At 40.8% G+C, this 27202-nt stretch overlaps 1 protein-coding gene across 3 annotated transcripts in view; it reads right to left on the bottom strand.

The window, feature by feature from the left end:
* Window positions 1–15104: 15104 nt before the first annotated feature.
* Window positions 15105–27202, bottom strand: part of UBN2 (ubinuclein 2) — a 79644-nt gene continuing 67546 nt past the window's right edge. For all 3 annotated transcript variants that reach the window (XM_047841519.1, XM_047841508.1, XM_047841528.1), the window contains one exon: window positions 15105–25437. In XM_047841519.1, the coding sequence (XP_047697475.1) occupies window positions 25388–25437 (50 nt within the window). In that variant the 3' untranslated portion in view covers window positions 15105–25387. The remainder of the gene's footprint in view (window positions 25438–27202) is intronic.

Raw genomic sequence — 27202 nt, 5'->3', positions numbered from 1 at the left:
AACACCGAATCAGTCTGGAAAAGTTTGTAGAGACGATTTAGCCAAATTTCTCGGTTTTGCAGCTTTAGAAAATCTTTCTATTCCTGGTTACAGGAATAGAAACCCCGAAACCCTACAGCAGAGACCAGGCAGGTAACACAAGAATAAATCAGGCCAAGGGGCGCCTGGGTGGCTCAGTCGGTTAAGCGTCCGACTTCAGCTCAGGTCACGATCTCTCCGTCTGTGAGTTCAAGCCCCGCATCGGGCTCTGTGCTGATGGCTCAGAGCCTGGAGCCTGCTTCCAATTCTGTGTCTCCCTCTCTCTCTGCCCCTCCCCTGTTCATGCTCTGTCTCTCTCTGTCTCAAAAATAAATAAACGTTAAAAAAAAAAATAAAATAAATCAGGCCAGGTGGGCGGCTACTTCCCGCAAAGGAGCTGGACGCTTTGGGCTCAGTCTCATTGGTGTGAAGTCCGCACGTGGACCTAGTGTTGCCAGAGCTTCTGATTTGTCAATAGTTGTAAATCCAGCATTTTTATGCAGTGCCCTGACTTTTCAACGTTAGCAATCGAGTTAAAAACAATAAATTACCGGGGTGCCTGGGTGGCGCAGTCGGTTCAGCGTCCGACTTCAGCCAGGTCACGATCTCGCGGTCCGTGAGTTCGAGCCCCACGTCCGGCTCTGGGCTGATGGCTCAGAGCCTGGAGCCTGTTTCCCATTCTGTGTCTCCCTCTCTCTCTGCCCCTCCCCCATTCATGCTCTGTCTCTCTCTGTCCCAAAAATAAATAAATGTTGAAAAAAAATTTTAAAAAAAACAAAACAATAAATTACCAAACAGAACACTTCTGTTGGCCTTACATAGCTTAGGGTTGTGAATGTGTGAACTGCGTCCCGGAGGACTTTGCAGGCAATGTCCCATTTGACCTTCGCCACAATCCTATGAGGTAGTACTGATTTTTCCCACTTAGAAATGTGGGAATAATCTCAGAATAGCTCCATGGGTTAGTCAACATTATTAACTGGTCTGTGGAAAACCGGTATTTGGCCTCAGGCAATCTGACTCCAAAGCATATTAAATCATTTTTAAAGTTACAGCAGAGAAAGGATTTTTATTAAAAAGATGCTGGGTGGGGCGCCTGGGTGGCTCAGTCGGTTGAGCGACCGACTTCGGCTCAGGTCATGATCTCACTGTTTGCGAGTTCGAGCCCCACGTCGGGCTCTGTGCTGACAGCTCAGAGCCCGGAACCTGCTTCTGATTTTGCGTCTCCCTCTCTCTCTCTCTGCTGCTCCCCCTCTCATGCTCTGTCTCTCTTTGTCTCAGAAATAAATAAACATTAAAAAAGAAAAAAGAGGGGTGCCTCTAAAAAAGAAAAAAGGATGGCTCGGTCGGTTAAGTGCCCAACTTTGGCTCAGGTCACGATCTCACGGTCCGTGAGTTCGAGCCCCGCATCGGGCTCTGTGCTGACGGCTCAGAGCCTGGAGCCTGTTTCAGATTCTGTGTCTCCCTCTCTCTGACCCTCCCCTGTTCATGCTGTGTCTCTCTCTGTCTCTGTCTCAAAAATAAATAAATGTTAAAAAAAATTTTTTTTTTTTAAACGAAAAGAAAAAAGATGCTGGATAATTTTCAGAATTTCCTAGTAAGGCCAGAGACCAGGCTCAGAAACCTCACCCACTATCCTGCCCCAGATCTGATCCAGTGAAAACACCACCAGGCATAATTGCTACAGCTTCACAATGCAGACACAATGACCATGGACAGGGACTGGGCGCCAGCACCAAAGCTGCTGCTCCGGGACACTGGTTTTGGCTGGTTTCTCTGCTCTCACTTGTGCCGGAACGGATGAAGTATTTTCCTAAGAGTCCCATTCTGGGGTGAGTACTTCTGATGAGCATGGCCTGGGTCATGTCCCCCTGTTTTGGTCAAGGGTTGCTGGGAAAAGCGAGTATTTTATCATTCTTTGAATTTTTAGTGAGCATCTGCCACGAGTCAGTCACTCTTCCAAATGCTGAGGAAGCAAAAGCAAGCGGAGAAGGTAAAGCTTTGATACTCAGTGAAGTTTCCGTTCTAGAAAGGGGAAGACAGACAATAATCCGGTAAAGCAAAACTTACCAAATGGTGATGGGTGCTATGGAGAAAAGTAAAACTGGGGCAGGGGGTTGGGACCTGCTGCTTTATAATGTGTTCATGGATGTCTTCACTGACTTGGTGACATTTGAGCAGAAACACAAATGGTGTAAGCATAGTCAGCTTGTGTGTGTGCACGTGTTGGGGTGGGACAGTGCCCATACTTTTTTTAAAGTCGGCTCCGTGCTAAGCAGGGAGCCCAACATGGGCCTTGAACTCATGACCCCAAGATGGGGACCTGAGGTGAAATCAAGAGTCAGCCACTTAACCAACTGGGCCACACAGGCACCCTAGTGCCCATGCTTTTAAGTAGAGACCCAGCCTCCATTCCCCAACCATTGTGAGGATACCATTCTGGTCCTTCAAGCTCTGTGAAGGAGGAAGGGATTCTAGGATGTTTTCTGTGGCCAGTGAAACTGTGGGAACAGACCCAGAGCGTTCAGTCTTAACTTTGCAACTGGAGCTGGGTAGCCAAGCCAGTCAGCCACACAGGAATCCGGGGAAATTGTTGGTGGGAAAGAGCCAGGACCAATGAAAGAGGGTATATCTGAGAGAATATATATGTGTAGCTGCTGGCTTCCATCAGTGGTGATACTTTAGATGTGTGTCCCAAGCACTGATTTCTAGTTTTTTAATGATAGTACTTTATTATTTATTTATTTATTTATTCATTCATTCATTTATGTAAGTAAGTAAACCCTATACCCAACATGGGGCTTGAACTCACGACTGTGAGATCAAGAGTCGCATGCTCTACTGACTGAGCCAGCCAGGCAACCCCTCTAAACTTTTTGATGGTGTATCCATAGTGGTAAAAATCTTGTTCCTCCCCCATAAGTCTTTGTATTTACTTTTAAACCATACACATGCACTACTGCATGAATGTAGTACGTACATTGAAGCTATGCACAAAACAGAATTAAAAGGATGCTTTTAAAAAAATGAAATATACAATATTTGGAAAATATTTTTATTTTATTTATTAACAGTAAAAAACGTCCTAACTTCTCTCAGTAAAGAAAGATTATTGTTTCCTTTATTGAAAACAATGCAATTCAATATGTTTCAATATTTTGAAAATGTTGGTTTAACACATTATTTGGGGCCACAGAATCACATAGTGATAAATATTTCTCAAGATCGATTCTTAAATTTCTCTCTTCATAGCATGAATTTCTTTTAAAGAGGCAGTCAGGGCCTCATTCATCACTTTAAAAACTTACTTTTAACTCAACGAGACCCATTAGGCATGTTCGTTTCTCTCACAATATCAGCTAGGTAGGCGCTGTGACCATCAGGGGTCAGTCACCAAGAGAGAACCCACTGCAGGCTGTTCAAGCAAACAGGAACTGAGTGCAGGGCACTGGGATGCTTGCGGCACTATGGGAAGGACTGCCGGAGTTTGGGGAAGTTGCCACTAACGTTCAGCAGTTCTAAGCAGTCACTAGAAGGTCGCTGCCGTCACCCAGGTCAGAAGAATGCAAGGCGCCCCCTTTGCTCATCAGAGCTGAGCCGAGTACTGACGCGCCGGCTGACAGGTCACCTAGAGGCTGGGGCGGAGCTTCAGGTCTCCCGGGACCTACCCACTTTGCAAGGTGCTGCCAGAGAAAAAAATAACACCACTTTCTCCTCCCACCTACAAAAATCTCACATGAATACCCTGGCAGAAAGAAATGACATCCAGAACCTGGAAGGCAAAGGAGTTTGGGAGATGTAGTTCCCGTAAGTCCAGTCCCTGTGACACAGAGAGAGCATGACACAGAGGGATATGGGAATGAGTGCGGGCTGTCAAAAAACAGACTGCAGACCTCACGGGCAGCACACTCCTGATAGCCTCCTGTCGCCACAGAAAAGGAGAGCAATTGCGAAACACTTCTGTAAACGAAAAAGGGCCATTTTTAGGTTTGGCCACTCTGGTAGATACTTTGCAGCAAGCGAATCACTCGGTCTCTTTGTGGTGTACGGGATTTTCATGACTACTTTGCATTACGTAATAGCTTCTTCCATGTAAAGTATTACTTTTCATCCAATTAACCTAACTGATGACATCCTGTAGCATATCAGCTCAGTACGTTATAATACTCAGGAGCAAATGTGACTGTTAACAGGCAAGCTGACCCGTAGATGCAGGCAGAGAGAGCCGCGATGTATCCTTCTCAACCCCTGCTGCTTGCGGACCTCCTGGCTGAAGGCTTCCTTTCCAGCATGAGATCGGCGGCAGTTCACGCAGCTCTTCCAAGAGATAACAGGACAATTGGCGGTTTTTCTTTGGTTTGGAAAAAAAAAAAAAAAAAAGTCCAGTCTGTAAAACATTAAAACCCCAGACTTTACCCAATAAGACTCCTCACTGACAAGGTGAGACTGCCGTCGGCTGGAAAATGAGCCACGAGGGCTGGAGGACCTGGCCAACATCTCGTCTCCATCCCCCTGATCGGCTGGTCACCTCTTCAAAGGCAACCTGTTCCTGGAACAAGCCAGACTTGTGTAAAAAGAAAGTAACTTTGTTTTCTCGTGAATGCCCCGACAAACCTGAGGTCACGGTTTGGTCTCCCGTGAGCCTGGATGAAATTTACAGCTTTTCCAGTCTCTGCAAAGTAACAAACAGGCCGAAGAGTTGTCATCATCATCATTTCAGAAATAGTCTCTTGCTCTGGCTATCAACAAGTCTCATCGAGTGATCGATCCAAACTTCAAATGTCAGTTAATTTTAAAACTTCTTCCCTTCCCCGGCCCGGAAATCTGAGGGAGAAGGGGGGTCACGGTCAGCGTCATTTTGATTTCTCACACAGGACCTCTTCTCACTCGTGGCTGTTCCGGGCCTGCTCTCGTGTGGCCGCAGGGGAAGGAGAGGGGGTAAGTCTCACGTGAGTGGCTGAGTTGTAAGCTGGTGCCAGTGTCCCCTGGGAGTAGGAGAAGCCATGGCTGCTTGTCCCACAGGCACTTCCTCACGGGTTCTCGAGTCTCCGTCCATCACTGGGGATCTCGCACCTGTCGTCCCCCTGTGGGCCATGCCGTCTCTAGTTCCTTAGGGTGCCTGCCCCTGCCCCTCGGTCTCCAGCAGCCTCCCTGCCACTGATGTCATCTCCTCCCTCCAGGTGTTCCCTTTGGCTGGACTCCTTCTTGAAATGGCCAAACCCGCCTGCCTCTCTCAAGAAGCACAGCAAGCCTTCGGGAACCCAGGAACTTGGGGCGTGCAAGCCATTTGGAGCGCAGTCTTCTCTCCTCTTCTGTCTTCTCAAGGAGCTAGCCACCGACAGTTTGTCTTCAGACTTTAGGAAGAAGTCAGACACCAGTCCCTTTGTCCCTGAAACTCCGCAGGCTGTATCAAACTCCCCAGGTGGTCCTCTTGAAGCGCCCCCTCATTTGGCATGAAGCAAAGAGGGAGCACCCGCCACCCTCCCCTGCTTGGGGAGAAGGGGAAACGTCCAGCATACAGACAGCTACTTCCAAAGAAATCCTCTCACATTCTCTTCCATAGCCTGCGGTGGATGCCGAGCTAATCCTTCCCAGTATTGAGCTAGTGCTTCCCGGGGTCCATTTCACAACCTCTTAGGGTGGGTGCATAGGTGATCTGGCTCCTCCTCCCTTTAGAATGTGGACAGATTGGCGCCTATGGTTTTGTTCTCAGCCTTTGGGGTTTCTGGTGAAACTGACACAGAAAGAGTCCCGTTTTAGTAAATGAAGTCACCATTGTCAACCCCTCCTCCTTATGGAACTCCTGTTCTTACATCAGGACACCTGATGCGCTGTAGGTGATCTGCAAGAGTCTGACTTATGAAATGGACTGTGAATGTACAGTTCATATAGAATTAAGTACTAAGTAGCATATATATTAAAATTTCATATTCAATATTAATGTTTGCATACTATATATTTACATAGATAATTAGCTTATGTGAATGTACAGTTCACATAGAATTAAATACTATGTAGCATATATATTATAATTTCATATTCAATACTAATGTTTGCATATTATATATTTACATAGAGAGATAATGAGCTTATACAAAATACATACAGGACTTTTGTTTTTGACATTATGAAAGATTAGGCGTGCAGAGAAATCTCTCAATATAAAACGCCTTAAGCACTGAGTGAAATTTTAACAAACACATAAAAACACTTTTTCAGAGCATGACAGAGCTGACAGCAAAGGGAGCCAGAGTAGCCAGAGGTGAGGAAGGAGGAGGACTAGGAAAATGAGCACTGATTTGCCCTGAGGATATCTATCTGTTGATCCCTGGTGGCCTGTAGTCAGGATTTCAATTTACTGTAGACAGTCAGAAGGGAAAAAAATGCCTCAGACTAGCATGGTGGGAGTCAGATCAAAAAGTCTTACAAAATGATGGAACCCCTAACATTGGCCTCATTTGTGGGAATGAAAAAAATATCCCTGACTTCACCAAGAAGAGACTTTTCTGCATGTGTGTGTGTGTGTGTGTGTGTGTGTTTAAGATTTTATTGTTTAAATAATCTCTACATCCAATGTGGGACTCAAACTCACAACCCTAAGTCAGAGAGTAACTGGGCCAGCCAGGAGCCCTGAGACCCTTCTGTTTTAATCTCAGCTCAGGGTAGGGTAGCAGGGTGGAGAGCCTTCTTCTAAAGTTCCTCACTACTAGCAATAACCATTCACATGCATTTGTGGCTGAAATTCATCCTATCTCTGAGGCCCTGAAATCCCTAAGCTAACATTTAGTTTGAAGTGGTCCTGGGTTGGTAATGTTCCTAGGAGCTTGGAAGAAGCAAACTCAAATGCCCTTTAGAGGAACATACTTTATAAAAATCTAGGCCTCGAAGAATGCCCATAGCTGAAGTTATAAAGTGCAGGGATATATACTAAAAAAAAACACCAAATATACAGAAATAAGCCACTGTGAGCAAGTTTGCAGAAAATAATGACCCATGTGACTGGACCCACAGTGTGGGTCAAAATCTGACTCTGGTACCTGGGACTTTGCTCTGGGAAATGCTCCTGAGGCTCCCAACCCACTTCTTAAAAGCACATGCTAGGGTGCTTGGCCCCTCCCCTTGGTATATACATCACCAGCTAAAAAAGCTGTTTATAAGCCCAGGACAAAACAATCTCCCAAGTGAAAATCATCAGATATTTGAGGAGTAGAGTCACCACAAAAGAGACAATAACTGGGACGAATCGTGCTAGACAAGCCAGAATGGAACAAGACAAAACAAGAACTTAAAAGAAGCACGGTAAAGATCCTTACTAAGATAGGAGAGCAATAATAACAAACAAGCAGCTATAAGAACCAAATGGAAATAGTGGGTATGAAATACGTGATAGGTGAATAAAGCCAAAAGATTGGCTAAAAACAAGAATGACTACATAGCTGAAAAATGAATAATGATCCAGATCAGCTCAAGGAATTTTCTCAGAAGGTACTGGAAGGAGATGGAAAATATGAGAGAACATTAAAGAGATGATGATGATGATGATGATGATGATGGTGATATGATGTAAATATATGTATGATATGTGTCCCAGAAACAGAGGAAATAGATTTAGGAAAGGGAATATTTACAGAAATCCTAAGAACTTTTTAAAAAAAAATTTTAAAGTCTATTTATTTTGAGAGAGAGAGAGCACAGATCACAAGTGGGGGAGGAACAGAGAGAGGGGGAGAGAGAGAGAATCCCAAGCAGGCTCCACACTGTCAGCACAGAGCCCGATGTAGGGCTCAAGCTCACAAACCATGAGATCACGACCTGAGCTGAAATCAAGAGTCGGTCACTCAACCGACTGAGCCACCCAGGCGCCCCAGAACTTTCAAAAATTAAAGATAAAAAAGATTCCAATACAAAGATCTCATGGTGCACCACACAGGGTAAATATGGAAAAACTAAAACTTTGACACATTCTAGTGAAATGTAAGACCATTCAAGACAAAAATGAAATTCTAAAAGCTAGAGAGAAGGAGCAGCTAGTCCACAAAAAAATAAGAATTAGATTGACATCGATGTTTCTAACAAACACTGGAGACAAAACGCAATCAAGTTATGTTTTCTAAGTGATGAAGGAAAATAACCTGGAATATTATATCCAGCTAAACTCTCATTGAAATGTGAGAATGCAAAGATAATATGTTCAGACATGCAAGGCCTCAGAGACTTTACAGCACACAGTCTCTTTGGGAACTCGCCTCGAAAAAGTACTTCTAGGGGCGCCTGGGTGGCGCAGTTGGTTAAGCGTCCGACTTCAGCCAGGTCACGATCTCGCGGTCTGTGAGTTCGAGCCCCGCATCGGGCTCTGGGCTGATGGCTCAGAGCCTGGAGCCTGTTTCTGATTCTGTGTCTCCCTCTCTCTCTGCCCTTCCCCCGTTCATGCTTTTTCTCTCTCTGTCCCAAAAATAAATAAACGTTGAAAAAAAAAAATTTAAAAAAAAAAAAAAAAAAAAGAAAAAGTACTTCTATACTTAATGTACTAAGCTATATACTATAATTATACTAATATACTAACCACTTAATAAGCACATGAAAAGATACTCAACACCATGAGTCATTAGGGAGATGCAAATCAAAAGAATGAGGTACCACTTCATACCTACCAGGATGGCTATCATCAAACAAACGGAAAATATCAAGTGCTGGCAAGGATGCAGAGAAATTTAAGCTCTCACATATTGCTAGTCGGAGTGCAAAATGTTTCAGCTACTGTGGGAAACAGTTTTGTGGTTCCTCAAAAAGTTACGCAGAGTTACCATATGGCCTCTTAGGTACACACCTGAGAGAATTGAACACATACATCCACTCAAAAACCTGTCCAGTGGTCCCCCTTCTCCGCAATTTCAGTCACCCACGGTCAACCATGGGCTGGAAGCAGGTGATCTGCCTTCGGACACAGAGTCAGAAGGTGAGGGGTAGTCTAATGCTATGCTACGCTGCCTACGTCATTCACCTCACTTCATCTCATCATGCAGGCATTTGGTCATCTCCCGTCACCACAAGAAGGGTGAGGGCGGTGCAATAAGATATTTTGAGAGAGAGCATCTTCACATAACTTTTATTACAGTATATTGTTATAATTGTTCTATTTTTAGTTATTATTGACAATCTCTTACTGTGCCTAATTTACAAATTAAACTATCATCAGTACGTATGCATAGGAAAAGACATAGGATCTAGAGGGTTCAGTAGTATGCACAGTTTCAGGCATCCCCTGGGGGTCTCGGAACGTATGCCACTTGGATCAGGGGTGGGGTGGGGGAGTATGGTACCTAAATGTTCACAGCAGCATTATTCGCAATATCCAAAATGTACAAACAGCCTACGTGTCTATCAACTGATAAATGGATAAATTAAAAATGTGATATATTCATACAATGGGATATTATTCAGAATATAGATAACTGCGATATCAGGGCAAAACACATCATAAAGAAAAATGAGGGACATTATATATTGGTGGAAAAAATAGATTAAAGAGATATCACCGTAACGAACATATATGCACCCAATAAAATTCATGATTCCTTGAAAAATTAGTAAGACTGAAGAAAACTGGCAAGACTGAAGGAGGACAAGGGAGAAGATGCGTATAAATGAAACAGAATGCAAGAGGAAAACAAAGAAAACGAAGATTATAAGAATGAAAATATTATGAATACATTTCTCAGAAATTTTCTGGAAGTGCTGATCATGTATCAGGGTTAGGGGGAATGTACTTGCTATAATCCAGTTCACACTTATGATCAGCATTCCCAGAAAATTAGGAATAGAACTTTCTTAACTTCTTAAAATCTATATACCAACAACCTAGAATAAACACCACACTTGAGAAAATTGAGACAAGGAACAAAGGAACAAAGATGTCACTTTCACACTACTGTTTAAATAGTATTAAAGGACCAGTCTAATGCTCTAAGATAAGACGAAAGTGAAAGAATTGGGAAGGGAGATTAAACTGTCATTTTGAAAAGGTTATGTATTGATTTCAGTAATTTCGACACCTGACATGGGGCTTGAATTCACAACCCCAAGATCAAGGGTCGCATGCTCTTCAAGTGAACCAGCCAGGCGCCCTGTCATTTTTTGTAGATGATATGATCATCTTCATTGAAAAGCTAATAAAATAATCAGATGAGTTACTGGAATAGGAGAGTTCAGCAAAGTTGCTGGACACAAACTCAACTTTCAGAAATCAACAGCGTTCCTCGTTACCCACAAAAACCATGAGAGTATCGAATGGAGAAGAATATACCACTCATAAAAGCGACAACTATAAAGTACCTAGAAATCAATACATGAACAATACCTTTACGGAGAAAATTTAAAACTATAAAGTTAATAGAAGAAAGAGCAGGAAGATATATTTGTGACACGGGGATAGGGAAATATCTCCTAACAAGCGCCTCAACATACATGTAGACAAATAGATCAATTTGACTATTAAAAGTCAACATTTTCTGTTCAATTCAGGATGTCCTCCACAAAGTTGAAAGGGGGGTCACAGACTAAAATATCAAGCACACCTACAACTGGTAAGAGAGTATTATCTATAACAAAAGGATACAACGCAATCGAATAATAAGCGGAGATGAACAGGCAATCGGCAGGAGACGGCCTATAGCCTTTCCTGCAATAACAGGGAATTAGAGGCAACCTAGGTATCCACCTCCAGAGGAACGGGTATGTAGAACGTGGTGGATACATAGTATGGAATACTACGCGGTGATAAGCAGCAGCACACAGGATGTACACATAGCAACATGGACAAATTTAAGAAAAGTGAGAAAAGTAGGAAAGAGCAAAATGTATAGGCCCAGACCGTTTGTACAAATGAAATTTGTACACGCACTAAATAGCACTATTTTATTTTTTTCAACGTTTATTTATTTTTGGGACAGAGAGAGACAGAGCATGAACGGGGAAGGGGCAGAGAGAGAGGGAGACACAGAATCGGAAACAGGCTCCAGGCTCCAAGCCATCAGCCCAGAGCCTGACGCGGGGCTTGAACTCACGGACCGCGAGATCGTGACCTGGCGGAAGTCGGACGCTTAACCGACTGCGCCACCCAGGCGCCCCAAAATAGCACTATTTTAGAAGTGAACATGCATAACAAGGGGCACATATCAAGAGGGCACCTATGAGACACAGGGCGCTGGGGACTAAGGAAGGAAGGAGAAGCTGAATGTATAATAAAATGAGGGAATGAGTTGCTGTACTGAGTGATGGTGAACCATGTACTATGATTGGAGGCACGTGATTAACGCACTGCTTTGCACGTGAGGTACCATAAGGCAAAAATAAACTAACACACGACACACACATGGAGTTTGGAAGTGCAGCGGCCACTTGGCCACGAAGGGAGAGCCTGAGGCTGTCAGAGAGGTATCTGTGAAATCTTGGCACTTCGAATGCCAGGGCAGAGACACGGCTAGACGGTGAGGACGCCGAATCACTGGATAAAGCTTCCCCTACTCCAGGCTCACCTCTACACAACTCAGTTCTACGAACCAAAAGATTCTCTTTACTGTTGTGTTTAACAGACTTTACTTTTTAGACAAGTTTCTGGTTACTTTTTAAGCCAGGGGGTTGACATCTGCAATCAAAGAATTCTGATATTTATCCACTCCTGTACTGTAAGCTTTTTTTTTTTTTTTTAAGAAAGATTAAAAAAAAAAAAAAACCCACTATGGTTCACCTCTATAGTTTGGGAAGTTAGGAGAGCAAGAGGAAGTATGAATTTAAGAAGAAAAAAGGCAGAAGAGAGAGAGAGAATAATGTAGCCACCATTAATTAGCTCTTATGTGCTAGGCACTATGCTAGGTGCTTTCCATAGCCAGTCTCTTAATTCAACCACACACCCCATCGTTGCTATCATCACTGTAGAAATAGGTTAACAGGCTAAAAGGTAAGCATCTTGTCTAAATTAGCGTCACAGCTTCAGAGCGGGGACTCGTGAACCCATCTAATGTCAGCCTGTTTTCCTTCATGCTATGCCACCTACTAGAAAAAAGATAGTGGGGAAATGGTAAAGGGACAGACACAGGGCACAGAAGAGGTAAATATACAGACAGAAAAAAACAAGCCATGTCAAGGCACACACTGACGAGGAAGGGCCATCGTTTTTGAGGCAAGGACACGCGTGACACATCAGAGGGGGCTGTCCTTTGAAGAAACTCATGATCTCCCTCGCGTGTGACTCCACCCTTGGTGTACCCAGAGTCACCTCTTCTGCTTTTATTTCCAATTTTCCAAATTGCTTTAAACAAGAGATCGATTTTCCCAGGCATTTCTCAAAGCTTTACTTGGATGAGAAGCAACGTCAGAGATTCCAGACCCTGACTTTCAAATCTAGGATGTTAGGTCATTACTGCCCACGCCAAAACGAACTTCCGTGTGATGTACATACACAGGATGTTACCGTTTGCCTTGTGATAGTAATCTAAGTGCTCATCAATAAAAATAAATACAATAAACCGTGATGATACCGTAAGTATGGAAGACTGTGAGCTGTCAAAAAGAACAGAACAGACCCCTATGTACTGATGTGGAATGATCTCTGAGACAACTGGAAAAAATGCTAGGTACTGTGCAGCAAAGTGCGTATGCTGAATTTATGTTAAAAGAGTCAGGTACATATTTATACTTATAGCTGGAGAAATTCGTAGCAGTGGTTGCTCTGAGGAAAGAAAACAGGGACTATAGCCAGGAAAGACACGCTTTGCACTCTGTATTCCCATGTACTTGGTACTTTTTTTTTTTTTTTAACCAAGTACAAGGATAATCTTTTCCAAAGAAAATTTTTATTTTAAATCAAGCAGTTCATTGTGCCTTCCCTCCAAAACAGAGCCAATTTGGGGCTCTAGCAGGATCTGAGTAGAAGAAATAAGGTCTTTTCCCTTTTCCCAGTGATGAGACAGGGAAGAGCCTCTTTCCCATTTCTTTCTTTCTTCAACCAAGCCCACCTGTTTGTTTCTTAAAAACAAACCAACAAAAGCCCTTTCTCACATCATCCACGTTTGTTGAAAATACATTTAAGTAAAAGGATACAGAACAAGCACTCACACCACGCCTCTGGACTTGGGAGTGTTGGTTTTTCTATTTTTCTGCGCCAGTGTGCATTTATATTTATGTCTGCTCTTTCTTAATGCCTGGATATCTTGGTCATTTCTTATTAAAAAATTTTTTTTACTTAGTATTATTTTTGTTTACTTAACCAAATCCTAACATGGCATTAGACTGTTTCAATCGTTTACATCACTGTACAGAAATCCTTGTACCATCCATTTCTCCCTTTGAATAAACTTAGAAAAGCAAAGTAACTAACTCCAGCACCAATTGGTTCACTTTGCCTTTGAACTCCATCCCTAGGAACTGTTCCATGCACCCGTTTCCTAACCAACCACTCTCCTGTGGCAAAGCTCAGGCCTGAGACAATTTCTTGCCTACATGGACAGTGTCAGAAGTGCTTCCTGCTGCACATATTCCACTATACTCCTTTGAAACACCCCTTCTGGACACCTGGCCCTCGTTCAACTCTGGAAGGCTGGGAGCATTTCTGGATTACTTGTTGGCTCTCTAAAGGTTATTCTGAAATCCCTAACTCCTTGGGCCAAGTTTCTTCTTAGAAACTTTCCCAAACTACAGAAATAGTAATAAAACAGAACTAGGTTGAATGATGATAAAAGCTAACATTTACCTAGTACTTGCTACGCGTCACCGTGCTAATAAGTGCTTTACATGCCTAATGTTAATTGCAGTTACATGGAAAAAATTCCATGGTCAAAGAAACTCGGGGAAATTACAGATTTAAAAATATCTTGCTTACAATAACACCTTTAAATATGTTAATATACAAGATGGTGACAACATAGGTGAATGTAGTTGAATAACGATAGATATCTTTAGGGGCTATTACTGCCAAGAATCTGCTTTGGCGTATCTGTCTTTAAATATTGTTTTTTAGTGAGGGCATTTGCAGCCTACGCTCTCCCCCATGCATGAGGGCCATCCTTTTAAAAATTCTTCCTCTTAATGATAACACACCAAAAATATGCATAAGTAAAAGGAAAAAAACACTCATATAATCACTCTATACTTTGGGGTATATGTCTTTTCTGTATTTTCTATGCATATATACATATTCGCTTATAAATGACAAACTGTTGAATTTCTCTCACATGTTGCTTTCTATGTCATCTTTTCCCCACTCTTTTACCAGAGTTCTAAGATTGAATTCTTTTTCTACTCTTTATCTTAATAATATTTTCTCCAGAGGTCTTCTACAAGTAAGGATTGAAAAGGTGATCACTTCTTGTGTGGGTTGTTTTTTTTTTTTTTTTTTAAGTAACCTCTATCCCCAACATGAGCCTTGAACCCATGACCCTGAGATCAGGTTGCACGTTCTACCACCAACTGAGCCAGCCAGACACCCCAAAGATGATCAGTTCTGCCGAATTCCCATATCTACATTTCAAACTTTGATCCTATTCCTTGCTTTCTGTCACACTCACACACTCACACACTCACACACACACACACACACACACACACACACACACACACACCCTATAACCCAGAGGAAGAACCTAGCAAGCCTACATTCCAGGACTTCCACAGTCTGGCTTCTACCAATCCCAGTATACACCTCACACCAGCCTCGTCTATTTCCGGACTCTGCTTGGGACATTCCCCTTTCCTTCTTCCTAGCCAAATCCCAGTATCCTGAGACCCAGCTCAGTGCCATCCAATTGACAAAATCTTCCCAGATCGCTCCAGTCCAATTTCTTCCCTGTTCTGAACTCACATGTCAGGCAGCAATGGACCACACCCTTGTGACAAATTTCGAATTGTTACCTTTTAACTTGTCATGAGATTGCAAAGTGTTTGTCAATACCCTGAAGGTGGGGCCCCTGCCCTTTACTTCTGTATCCGATAGCGCTCAGCACAGTACAATACAGACAACAGATGCTCAACCACTACTAAAAGAATGAGGTATTAAAATCCAAGTTAGCCCAATAATACAACAGACACAAGAGTAATATGTACATTCCTCTTTATTTAATACAACACATAACACATACAAAAAGAAAAAACACTCATGTAAAAGGTCCTGTCACAAAGGATAGACAGGAAACATCTACACGGAATCAAATAAGGCTCCTGCTTTAAAACAGGGATTTGCTAACTATACCTGGAATATGAGCAAGGCTGTTGCAACAAAAAAAAAAAAAAAAAAAAAAAAAAAAAAATTTTTTTTCCCTGCACTGAAGGCGTATATCCACGGGGCTGATTTTCTCAATTCACAGATCCACATTTAGGAATGTTTAAGCCCTCTCACATGTCCAGAATGCATCAGGGTTTTATGAAATGTGTGATTATTTTTTGGTTACGAAATTTACCTGTCCTTCTTTCTTCTTAGAAAATAGTGACAAGAGCTCTCTGAAAACTACAGACCGACAAGCCACCCAGAGTTTGGAAAGCTTTGCCACGGAAGTTCAAAGGGTGTGCAGAACCGAGAATGCAAAGGCAAGGTGGCAGTGGGAAGAAGAGTTTAGCTTCTGAGTCATTTCCTGGTGGCCCGCGTCCAATCAAGCACTGGGAAAGACAAAATGGAAACACCTGGGCTCAGTGCAGGGTCGGTAGCAGCAGTTTGGCCATATTCCTGCTCTCCTCAGAGCCGGAAATTAAACAAGCACCAGTTCGTCTCAAAAGAGCCTTATACAAACACACACACATACATACCCACACCCATTCACATGTCATCACCACCCCCTTTTATTTAAATTTATTATTTTTTTTTACTAAAATAATACAAAAAAGGGAGACAGGTATATTTACAAAAATCCATGGCTGGTACAGTACATAATTTTTAAGACACACTAAATGCTACAATCTTTCAGGTCCTGAGATTATTACAAATATCAACTCAAAGCTGTGTTCAGGTCCAGTTTTAAAGGAGGAGAAAAAAAAATCCCCAAATATTAAGTCACACACTTATTTAAAATACAGTATATCCCTTCAAGTGAGCAAAAACGCACCTCCCTACAAACAAACGTGATACAGTAATCAGTGCCTTTCACCCAGAGGAGCAGCAATTCTTTAGGCTCCTTCCTTCAAGATCGGTTGTGAAACATGTTGGCATCTCTACCAAGTGCGGAGGCGGCTAAGGTAAGAGGAAGATGTGTACCTGGAGGGAAGTTCCTCTACAGAGTGAACGTTCACTGTATCAATAAGTCCTGTTTTTTCCTTCTGTTACCAAACATAAGTCTCTCCCTTATCAAAATGCATACCACAAGTGTTGGAAATATGTGCTTACCCAGACTAAAAATCAGAATCTTTATTTCCAATCAGTTATAGCAAATAGGTCTGCAGTTCCGCTATAATTTTACAACTGCGAATAAACTTTCTTGCTTGTAATGAAAGAGAGAAAACACCCATCACTTAGTTACCTTGGTAGACTTTGATTAACATATTGTTTGGGGCACAAAATTTTCACCAGCCAGAGATTTCATTTCCTTTTCTTTTAAGCTTGACAACGTTTAGTGAGCAAAACACAAAGGCAAGCCCCAGATTACATACTCTTCTTCAGAACAGTTTGATACTTTCTATAATATAATTTTTCAACGACAGCCAACAAAAGGACAGTACAAAGCTTGAATCTTTTCTATGGCTGACCATAGGTCAGAGGAAATTATCTGTAGCTTGCAAACCTGCCTCTACTGGTGGAAGGGCCCCTTACTTATCAGAAGGTCTCAGATGGGATATGTAATTAATTATGTAGGCATAGCCAGGATTTAAAAAGTTGGCCATCTTTGGCCAATTTTCTAAACTCACTATATAAAAACAGCAATACTTTTATCAGCTGAGAGTAACTTCTTTGTCTTTTAATGCCCCTTGCCCAAACCGGGGTCATCCTTGGTAAATTTGCAGGTATGGGAAAGAAAAATCCTATGTGCTGCCACAGGGCATGTCAACCCTGCAAACAGCACACGACAGCCAAAAATGAGGAAAGTTTATGGTTGCGAGGACAGAAAATACAAGGTAGGTAAGACCTGACAAATTAAAGGCAGGTTGTCACACAGAAAAACATGCCAAGTGGCTGGTCTTCGTTACTGCTGACTCTGAAATGTGCTTGGGGGTAGGTGGAGCTGTTAACTTCAAAAACAGAAGTATTTCCAAGTTATCTTGAGGAATAGTTATCTTTTTTGTATTTCAATTAGGTTTCCATTAGTGCTCTATTACAAAATATTTTAAAACTAGATTTAAGGTAAAATAGAATTATATTATTATTAGCAAAATGGGAGAAAATAATGGGCAGAGTCTTCTGAGGAACATTAAAACTGGCAAGAATTTATATGGCCTGTGTGACTCAGACCTTTGCAAAAGTAGGTTTATTCCAGGGGCAGTATGAAAATAAGCAAGGAAGAGTATTAGGAGAAATAAGAGCCCTTAATAAAAGTCTGCATCTTTTTTGAATAACCTTGAAAAGTATCAAGAGGAGGCCATGAATTACAGCTACCACACTGTGTAGTAGGAGAGTAATCTAGTTTTTAATACAAGGGAGAAGAGAAAAAAAAAATTCCAGTCACCAGTGATGATTCCGAATCCTGGAAATACAGACCCCCTTAATTATACTACCGAGATTTCTGGAAGTATTCTTGACCTGTTTGGGAAACAGTTCAGAAAACTGCTAACCTATTCTAAATAGAAATAGGTAAGAAAGACTGAGAAGTTCAAGAATTACAGTATGAGGAAATTAAATAAAGGTCACAAATAGCTACTTGCAAGCAAACAGTACTTTGGGAGTATCTGAGAAAAATGTCATTTACTGTCAAGTTGTTCAAAGACAGTCTGGTTAAACTCCTCTGAGTTCCTGTCTGAGTCTGTGCTAGGATATAAACAGTCTCCTGGACGATGCCTGTACTGTAGTCTTCCCTTCTGAATTCAGTGGAGACACAGGAAAATGGGCCAGGTGAGTGAGAAAAGGAGGTGAAAGTCTAACCTTTCTGCTCCAGACTCTTGACAACATGCAAGTGATATTCTGGTGTAGCGACTAGCTGATGAAATGGTTAACTTAAGAGCTCAAACTAGAGGTAAGAAGAATGAGGAAAGAAGGAATTCAACATTAAATATTCAAAGCTATTTTTAATTAGAGTCTGACCAACTGTTCAGCTCTATAAACCTGAACACTGTGCCACAGAATCTAAAACGTTCTCAGAACTGAACACTGGGACTATTTTATCTTAACAACCCAAAGACACTCTATGATTCTAACTACAGTTTTGCACCAGTAAAAGGATCTGTACTTAAGTTTTTGAATATAAAGTTCACATTTTAGGATAGAGGAACACACAAAATATCTCTGTGTTATGCTTCTGTTAATTTTCCCTAGAGGAACAAACACACATTCAACAAAACCCTTATGCCTTATTTCTTTGGGTAGAAGTCATTTAACATCTATTATCTGAAGCACGGAAAAAGAGGGAAATGTGGAAAGTAAAGAGTACGTTTATCTGCATAGCTGATATTTAGAGGTTACTAACTAAGGCCTTATCTGGAAAAAGCAGTAAACAACCAAAAAGTGATTTTTAAGGAAAAACATCCTATCACTAGATATTAAGTGGGCCTTGGCCAGTTGTGGGAATTAACCCAGATGCTCGGTCTGCTTGGGCATGGTGCTTTCTCTTGACTCACTTGAGCTGGATAATTTCTTCCTTACGGTCTACATTCTCCTTCCTGACCCTGAATCTGTGCTATAATTTAATTCTGCACACACTCTCTAATAATTGTCGCTTAGCATTTAGCCCTAACTAAAAACGCAGCATCCATTTTTTCCCGTTGTTGCTGCTGTTTGAAATGATAAAGGAAAACTGTAAGCATCACTACTTAATATGCCAGGATGGAAAGTGGGATAAAATGATCTTCGTTTCTTCCTTAGAGATGAGCAAAAACCGGTTTCCTTCTACCCCCACCCTTCCCACCCGTGTCCCGGCTAAGAAGTGAATCCTGCCTCCCCTCTCCCCATTCTTCTGTAACCTGAGTGGCAGATGATGACTCCGCCTCCGTCGTGGGTGGAAGGAGTCTGAATTACACAGAGGTCGCCGGGCTAACGGTACACCCAGCTGCCTGCGTGTAGCGCCTGCTCCTTCAGGGCAAAGCCAGAGAAGCCAGTAGTGACATGAACAGTACACAATCTCTGATTTACGAGAATGAGGAGTTGTCCATTCCTGCTTAGAAGCTAAAAGCTTAGCTTTCCATCACCAAACAAGTGCTCTAAGGAAAGCAGACTGAGAAGATGGAAAAGTGAGACGGAAAAAACTTTCAGGATCATTTATCAACTTCAGTAGCCAATCACCCAACCTTTACCTAGCTGCAGCTCCACGGCCTTGGCAAAAATCACACGTGTATTAACACCATAAAAGGCTAAAAAAGAAAATCTACTTACAATTAAGCAACTTAGTGTTATTCCCCCTCCCCACTTATTAACCTGAAACTAACCATTTTCATCCCACCACAAATATGTTTAAATAATATGCATCTAAATTAGAATTCCAGTGATTCTTCTTTAAACTTAAAAATCATATGGTGCTTTTTATACCCATCATGGGGACACATTTTTTAGCCTCTGCGGGAAGATGGTGATACTTTTTAAATCTATAGGACATTTTAGAAAAACTCAAAGTATTTTTGAAATAGTAAAGTCTCTGATATCCCTGGGAGGTAGGTGAATATTATTATACCCAATTTTCGAATGGGTAGTCTGAGGCACGAAGGTTAAATGATATTCCCCCTGTTAAATATAGTAATTCAAGAATGACTCGCCTGAACTGAGGCTGCCAGATAAGCGCTGTGCTCTCAGGTAGCGCTACCAGGAGCCGCTGCTTTCTTGTTCGCCACCCGTCTCCTCTTCCCAATTAAAATGTCTTTAAAAGGGGGCACTTATTAGATATATTTGTACTGGGCTTTGAGGATTGGTTCAACTTAGTCTCCCTTAATGTATCATACCTGTTTTTAACAAGAAACAGATGAATCTTAGATACTGAAAATTAGGCCAGTTTGTTCAAGGGAGAAATCTAAATAACCATAAAATCAGAGTAAGCCAAATGTAATTATCTGGCAGATAAAAAGAAAACTGAAGATCTCTCAAGAATGCTATAGGTTATATGGGTGTTTACATGAGTATCTGAAGTCTTTCTGAGTCTATTAACCTTTTCACAGATATGCAGCTATATGAATTCTTCAAAAATAATTTCCCAGAGAAAAATCTGATGCACGTTTAATGTTGACAAAGTTGCCATCTTTGTTCAAAACTTATTCAGATACAACACCAAGCTTCTGACTCTAGCTGCCCATGTCTTTAGTCTTGCCTGCCATAACTTGATAAGTGCTCCTTATCAACTTGACCCACAAAAGACTGTTATTCCAATGCTTTCTCCAATAGTACTCATGCCAAGTTTGAAGGGCATAGAGCAGTGGGTTACATCCAGGATGGTCAATGAGTCCACTAAATTTATTTTACTTGAAAAAAATGACTTATTATATTTAGGTATTTTTGTTAACTTCTACAAACAGATACTCAAAGGGGGAAGATAGCATCTTGTATAAAGACAGTTTCCCAATCTACCCATTTGAATTGACTAAAACAATGGAATAAACAAGCCAGAAGTTTTGCAAACACTGAAAGGAGTGTGTTTGGAAAGGATGCGATGGTACAGCAGCTACTAGTTATACACACACACACACACACACACACACACACACACACACACACATGTATATGTATATATATGTATATATATGTATATATATGGGTATGTATATTACATATGTATACATATATATGTATGTATGTATCTTATACATATATCCTTATACTTATAAAACAAAAAAAGGAAGAATAATATTACAGCATGACATGATGTTGGCAAGTATGAGATTCTTCCTCCTGAATCCCCTGACTTATTAGCCTGTACTTTAGGGTATCTGAGAACACTTTCAAGAGGGGGAAAAAGAAAGAAAAAAAAGGCACTTAACGAAGACAAAGGCCTGAATTGAGCGTGTTTTAGAGGAATAAGCATTTTACCAGAGCTAAGAAATGATTTACAGAGAGTTAAACTTTTCCCCTTAAATTTTATAAAATAAAATTGCAGAACATGTTTGTAGTCATTTACCTACTACTGCATTTTTCTTCTGCTTATTACAAAAGCAAAAAACATAACAAAACAATCATACATGCACAGGAGAAAGTAAAAGTGCCCCTTTTGAGAACATATGGTCAGCAGAAACTATAGTGCTGAAGCACAAGGGAAAGTTCTCAAGTTTGGCCTGATTATAGATTTTTCTCACTCTTCTATTTCTAATTTAAAACAAAGCAAAACAAAACATCAACGAACCAAAAAGGCAAACATAAATTCAAAACCTAAGTGATAATAAAAAGAATACAGGGACCAACCAGTGTGCTTTTACGGTACACTCCTAAAATAAAGTATCCTAACTCTATACATGGGTCAAGTTATATGACAAAACCTCCTAGAAATGAAGAACTGCAAATTAGATTAAAATCGACCAATACAGGCAAAGTTCATGTTACAAATGTAGCAGCAAATATGATAGATAACTGGAGTTCTAAGAGATGATCCCAAGGGACATAGAGTTCTCACAATCAATGGCAGTTTGATTAACAGCAGAATTTCCATTTCAGAAAACGTCTTGAACCAAGTAGAGGTGGAAAGGGGAGTGGTAAGGGCAACCGGAACAGACTTGACGTGTCTGCCCTTTCCAACCCTGGGTAGTAAACAATTTAGATCTGCTTTGGAGGGGGTGGGGTGAGGTGGGGTGGGTGGGTGGGGATCCTGGGTTAAAAATCTTTCCCAATAAGTTGTTTTCAAACAGGTGTCAAACCCACAGTATCCAAACATGTATGTGCCCGGTTCTTCCTCCTACCTCGGTGATGCAATACACCCTATTCAACTTCTAGGATATAAAAAAATGTAATTTGGGCTAACAACATCCATCAAAGGGGTGGCAGGCATGACAGAATGTACTAACACAATCCTCTGATTTCCTCAGAATATCGGGATTTTGTGACTTCAGATTAACTTCACTTCTTTTTCCAAAACGTTTTTCTTCAGGCTGTTTTAAAACCATGATTTCTTTTACACTTGGATTTGAGAAGCATGTGAGAAAGAATTAGAATTGAGTTATAGTGGAATTATTGCTTGCATTGACTTTGGAGGCTCTGAATGAGCTTGACACTTTGCTCCCAAACAGTCTCCAACTGAGGCTCAGCACTGCTATCTCTGAAGACAACTCTGCTGACCGTTATTGCTTGTGAATACTGAGGATTAACTTGTATGTACAGTAACAGCTTATACATCAGTGAAGGCAATTTAAAATACACGACAGTTGAAAACAAAACAGCTTAATTTTCCTGAATCAAGAATCCCGCTGAGTGGGACATAATTAAGTGTGCTGATTATTTTTGCATTGGGATGTTGCTAATGCTCTTCAGAAATACACATTGCTCTATATCCTTTCCAATTACTCACCGTTTTAAAAAATAACACGATTTGACTTTTAAGTGCAAAAATACAGTATGAGTCACAAGTCTCTGTGCTAAAAAATAACCAATTTATATGGTTGTATTTAGTAAGAAAAACTGTAAAGACAGGCACCCATAAAGTATGGACACCATTTTCAATGTTATGGTCTAGAAAAGAAACAGTTCTGTATTTACATCTAGGAGCTCTCTGGTCATACTTATCTATTAAGAAATATAAAGATGTTTGTTTCATTTGTACAACATAAAAGGGTCGTCTTGATTGAAATGGACGAAAGTTAGTGAAAATGTGGTGGGGGGCTGAGGGGGGGGGACCAGGTAGCAGTCCTCAAGGAATCAAGAGTGAAGAGAATAGAATATCATCTCCATATATATGGACTTTTCAGAGCCAAGAGCCTTCAGATAATTTTAATGGTTAGTTATAAAATAATACTTGGGGGAAGAATTGATAATCCTGTTCTTCTCTAATGACAACCAAGAATTGTCAGGGATCTTCACATAGCATGATTCAGAACTGATGGATTTAAGAAACCGAAATTATTCCCTGACTTACATTAGTAATGAATTTATATATAAATGAATCTTCATATGCACACAGATGAACACGTACACAATTATCAGCAGGAAGAGAGATTAGTATGCACTGTGACTTCTCTCCTGGTGTGGGAAGTAAAACAAAGGCTATTGCTTCCCAAAGGAAAACTCCCATAGAGTATTAGCAAAGACTTCTTTTTCCAAATTAGACAAAAGCAACAGGTATACTACACTCGAATAACTCAAGAATTGGGTAAGCTTCCCTAATTTAAAAAACCAAACAACCTTTAATTAAACATATTCGATTCAAGTCAAGCCTCGCTGCAACATCCCAATATCCTTCCAACTGGGGTTGATACAACATTCTTATGTTTTACTGGTAAACTAAATTCTTAGGGGCAAGTAATTATATCAGTGATTCCTTTGAAATAATCCTTTCCCCTTACTGTAAAAAGTTCTTGGAACTAAAGCTTTCAGTTACTTATTAACTTGTTGCTATGAAGCAAGCCAATGTGACTTTGAAGTCAAAATATAGGTATACAGATCTGAACAGATCTGTGGTAATTTATTCACAGTCCTATAGGCTATTTGGGACTTGTGCTTGTAAAAGGAAAAAGGGCCAGGTTAATACACTTATTTGAAGAAATGTAAGGGTATAGGGTGACTTGTAATGAAAAAAGATGCAAATCTTGCTACTATCAATTTCATGCTGTTTTTTAGGTTAGTCTATTGTTATAAATGGATCAAGCTTACACCAATCATGGGTATAGTTTGAAAACATTCAGAAGCCTAAATAGGGAGAAAAGGAGACAAGACCAAAGGTGAGGGAAAAAAAAAAAATCAAATCAAATATATTCAAAAAGAACCATAAATTTCTCCCTTAACATCCTTTGTTGAGTATGTATTTGCATAAGGAAGCTATAAGAACTAAGCAGTTTTGTTATCCCGTTATCTGCAGCTTTACTCACATATCAATATTCTCAGTAAATATTAATAAAGCTTTAAGATCCCAAATGCTCCAAATCAATTTCACTACACTGGATATAGGGAGTAAAAATACACTGTGATTGTTATAAAAAATAATCCCTTATACACATAATGATCCTAATGTAATTCCTCCCTTTAAAATACTATCTTAAAAACTCCAAAAATATATATATGCCATTTGAATGACCAACGAAGAGGCATGTGTAGTACACACTCACGCCTGTCTCTGTCAACAATTAAGAATCACCTGAAGTACCACTAGCTACAAGACCAGGAGAAGTTGTGCACCGAGGTGCGGCTGGGGAAGTTTACAGTTCAGGGTGTTGGGCCTGCAGGGGCTAGGAGCACCGAAGTCGCAGCCCTACGTCAAAGATCCCCATTTCTGAAGAGTCACATTTTAACACCAAGAATGGAAGTAAGAATTAACCAGTCAATACCAGATGCACAAATCACCTGAAGGAGAGTTAAGTACCTGCTTCTGAATGGAAGATGAAATTGACCCTTTTACAAAAAGGGGACATCTAAGTTTGTCTGTTAAGAGCAACAGGCTCAATTTCTTCACTTTTAAAAATCTTGATGATTTAATAATATGTATCACTGTGCTAAAATAACTTTCCTGAAACATCTTTAGTCCACTGATTTACATGGGGGGTTGCTACACACTGGAGAAGATTCAAGTTTGTTCAGGACTTGTGAGAGTACAGTATTTCCTCAGCTACTGTCTGGATCAAACACAGGGTCATTAATTTTGTTGTGTGGCAAATTTGCTGCATAGTCCACTCAGATAAACATGATTGTTACTCCTGACAAACTGGCCTAATTCCAGATAGACTGCCTTTTATTATGCGATTATGTCTACAAGTGTTCAGATCCAACCCCCAGGATGGATGGAGTTTACCCAAATCCTCAGATTCCTTCTTTCTCCCCCGGGGAAAAAAATCAAATTTGTACTTCTGTGGGTTTGACAACTGAGTCTCTTTCAAGTCAGTTAATATGGTCACTTTGTCTTTCTTTAGAGGAGACCACAGGTCACTAACTTTGCACGAAAGCATTTCTTCCTCCTGCACCTGGCTTGACTCAAGTAATGTTCTCTTTTCTTTTTTCCTCCTCACCACAGTGCTTGGGACGAGAGAATGTAAACATCGACAGAACAGCAGCCCTATGACCACATGAGTACTTTCCCATCAGGTAGATTCCATCAGCCAGCTGAGTGTCTCATCTCCATTGCTCGCTGGGAAGTCACTGAGATTTCCGTGGTAATTTAGTGTCCCCTTTACTTTGGCCTCCATCTGAGAAAAGAGATGTTTAATTGGGCTGTGTCGGTGTGTTATAAAAATACATATTAAAAGCAAAGCAATGAGAACAATTAACGTTTAATTTCCACGCGAAATGACACTGCTAAAAAAGATAACCTTTAATAATTTACATGCTAGGCATGGCATTACAGAGGTTGAGAAACATAAGAGAACTCAACAAAAAAGATCCTCTTAAGTCAAATGGCTGTGGTTCGATTGGTTTTCAGTTGAAATACTATTATTATCCACCTCAGAACCCACTGTGTCAAATGCTATGAGGATCACAAAGGAACATAAAAGACATAATCCCCACCTTCAAGGAACCTACCACATCTTTTGATCCCTTTAGAAGACTAAGTCAATTTCATTTTCTTGCAAGTGAAATTAAATTCCTTGCCATGACATAGCATTTGATAATTAATTCTCGATTATTTATGTAAATAAATGGGATACACTGGTAGTGAAAAATCCAGCTGAGTCTTTGTTTTGGTCCTAACCTGGCAAAAGTTGTGATAGGAAAGTCTGCTAACTGGGAACAACGGTTTCTAGTTTTACATGTGTGTTTTGTTTTTTTTTTAATGTTCATTTATTTTTCAGAGAGAGAGGGAGAGAGAGAGAGAGCGCGCGAGCAGGGGAAGGGCAGAGAGAGAGGGAGATACAGAATCCGAAGCAGGCTGTAGGCTCTGAGCTGTCAGCACAGAACCTGACGCGGGACTTGACCTCAAAACCATGAGATCATGACCTGAGTCAAAGTCGGACGCTCAACCGACTGAGCCACCCAGGTGCTCCTTACATATGGTTTTTAACTTTTAATTGGGAAAATGTTGACTATTGTATGTATTTATTTATACACTGATTTATTTCTTAAATTTTAGTTAGTTGATCACTCTATTTAAAATGGGCAAGACTAGAACCCAGTGACCTTAAGAGCCAACAAAATATAGAGAAAGTTTAACAAGGTACTGCCTTAGCAAGGACAATGAAGCCTCCCACTCCTAAGCCTGAGAGAAAAAGGCAGGGGGAGGCATGAATGGCAGAGACACACAGGTGAAAAGGAACAAACTGCCGTATTACGAGATCAACCTTAAGGCTGGAGGAGACCATGTCACACTGCTAGGTTCATTCACGTGGTATCTAAACTACTCTGGTAAAACATAAAACAAAAAACTGCCTCTATTGAAGAAACTGCCTCTGTTGTATCAATGAGAGAGGATGATTGTTTCAAAAGCTGTATAAATAGGACACTATTAAAATAACTTTGGTGACAACATCTAAGGAATTGGTTTTTCCATTCATAATGAGATATTATGTACTTGTGTTTGCAGAGAGAATGATGTGACCTAAGGTATGATTAAATTCATAAAATGGCAAGGAAGGATTGTGCTCAAAGCAGCTTTGGGAAACTACAAAATAAAATACTCATATTAACTGGACTGTGAGATTGTCTAGACCAAGGTTTGGCCCAAGGGCCAAATGTGGCCCACCACTACTTTAAAAAGTTTTATAGGAACCCAGCCACACTCATGCTACATATTTATCTATGGCTGTTTTCGCACTGGAATGGCGGAGTTGAGTAGTTGTGATAGAGACTACATGGCCTGCAAAGCTGAAAATATTTACTGTTGAGGCCTTTACAGAAAAAGTTTGTATTATATATAAAATGAATATAGAGAAGTTATATTCATCCTCTCAAGGAGCTTGATCTTATGAAGCATGAGATCATGACCTGAGCTGAAACCAAGAGCTAGACACTTAACCA

Source organism: Prionailurus viverrinus, chromosome A2, assembly GCF_022837055.1.
Source record: "Prionailurus viverrinus isolate Anna chromosome A2, UM_Priviv_1.0, whole genome shotgun sequence".
Classification (NCBI taxonomy): domain Eukaryota; kingdom Metazoa; phylum Chordata; class Mammalia; order Carnivora; family Felidae; genus Prionailurus; species Prionailurus viverrinus.
Note: the sequence above shows the minus strand (reverse complement) of the source record. Positions and strands in the feature narration are given on the sequence as shown.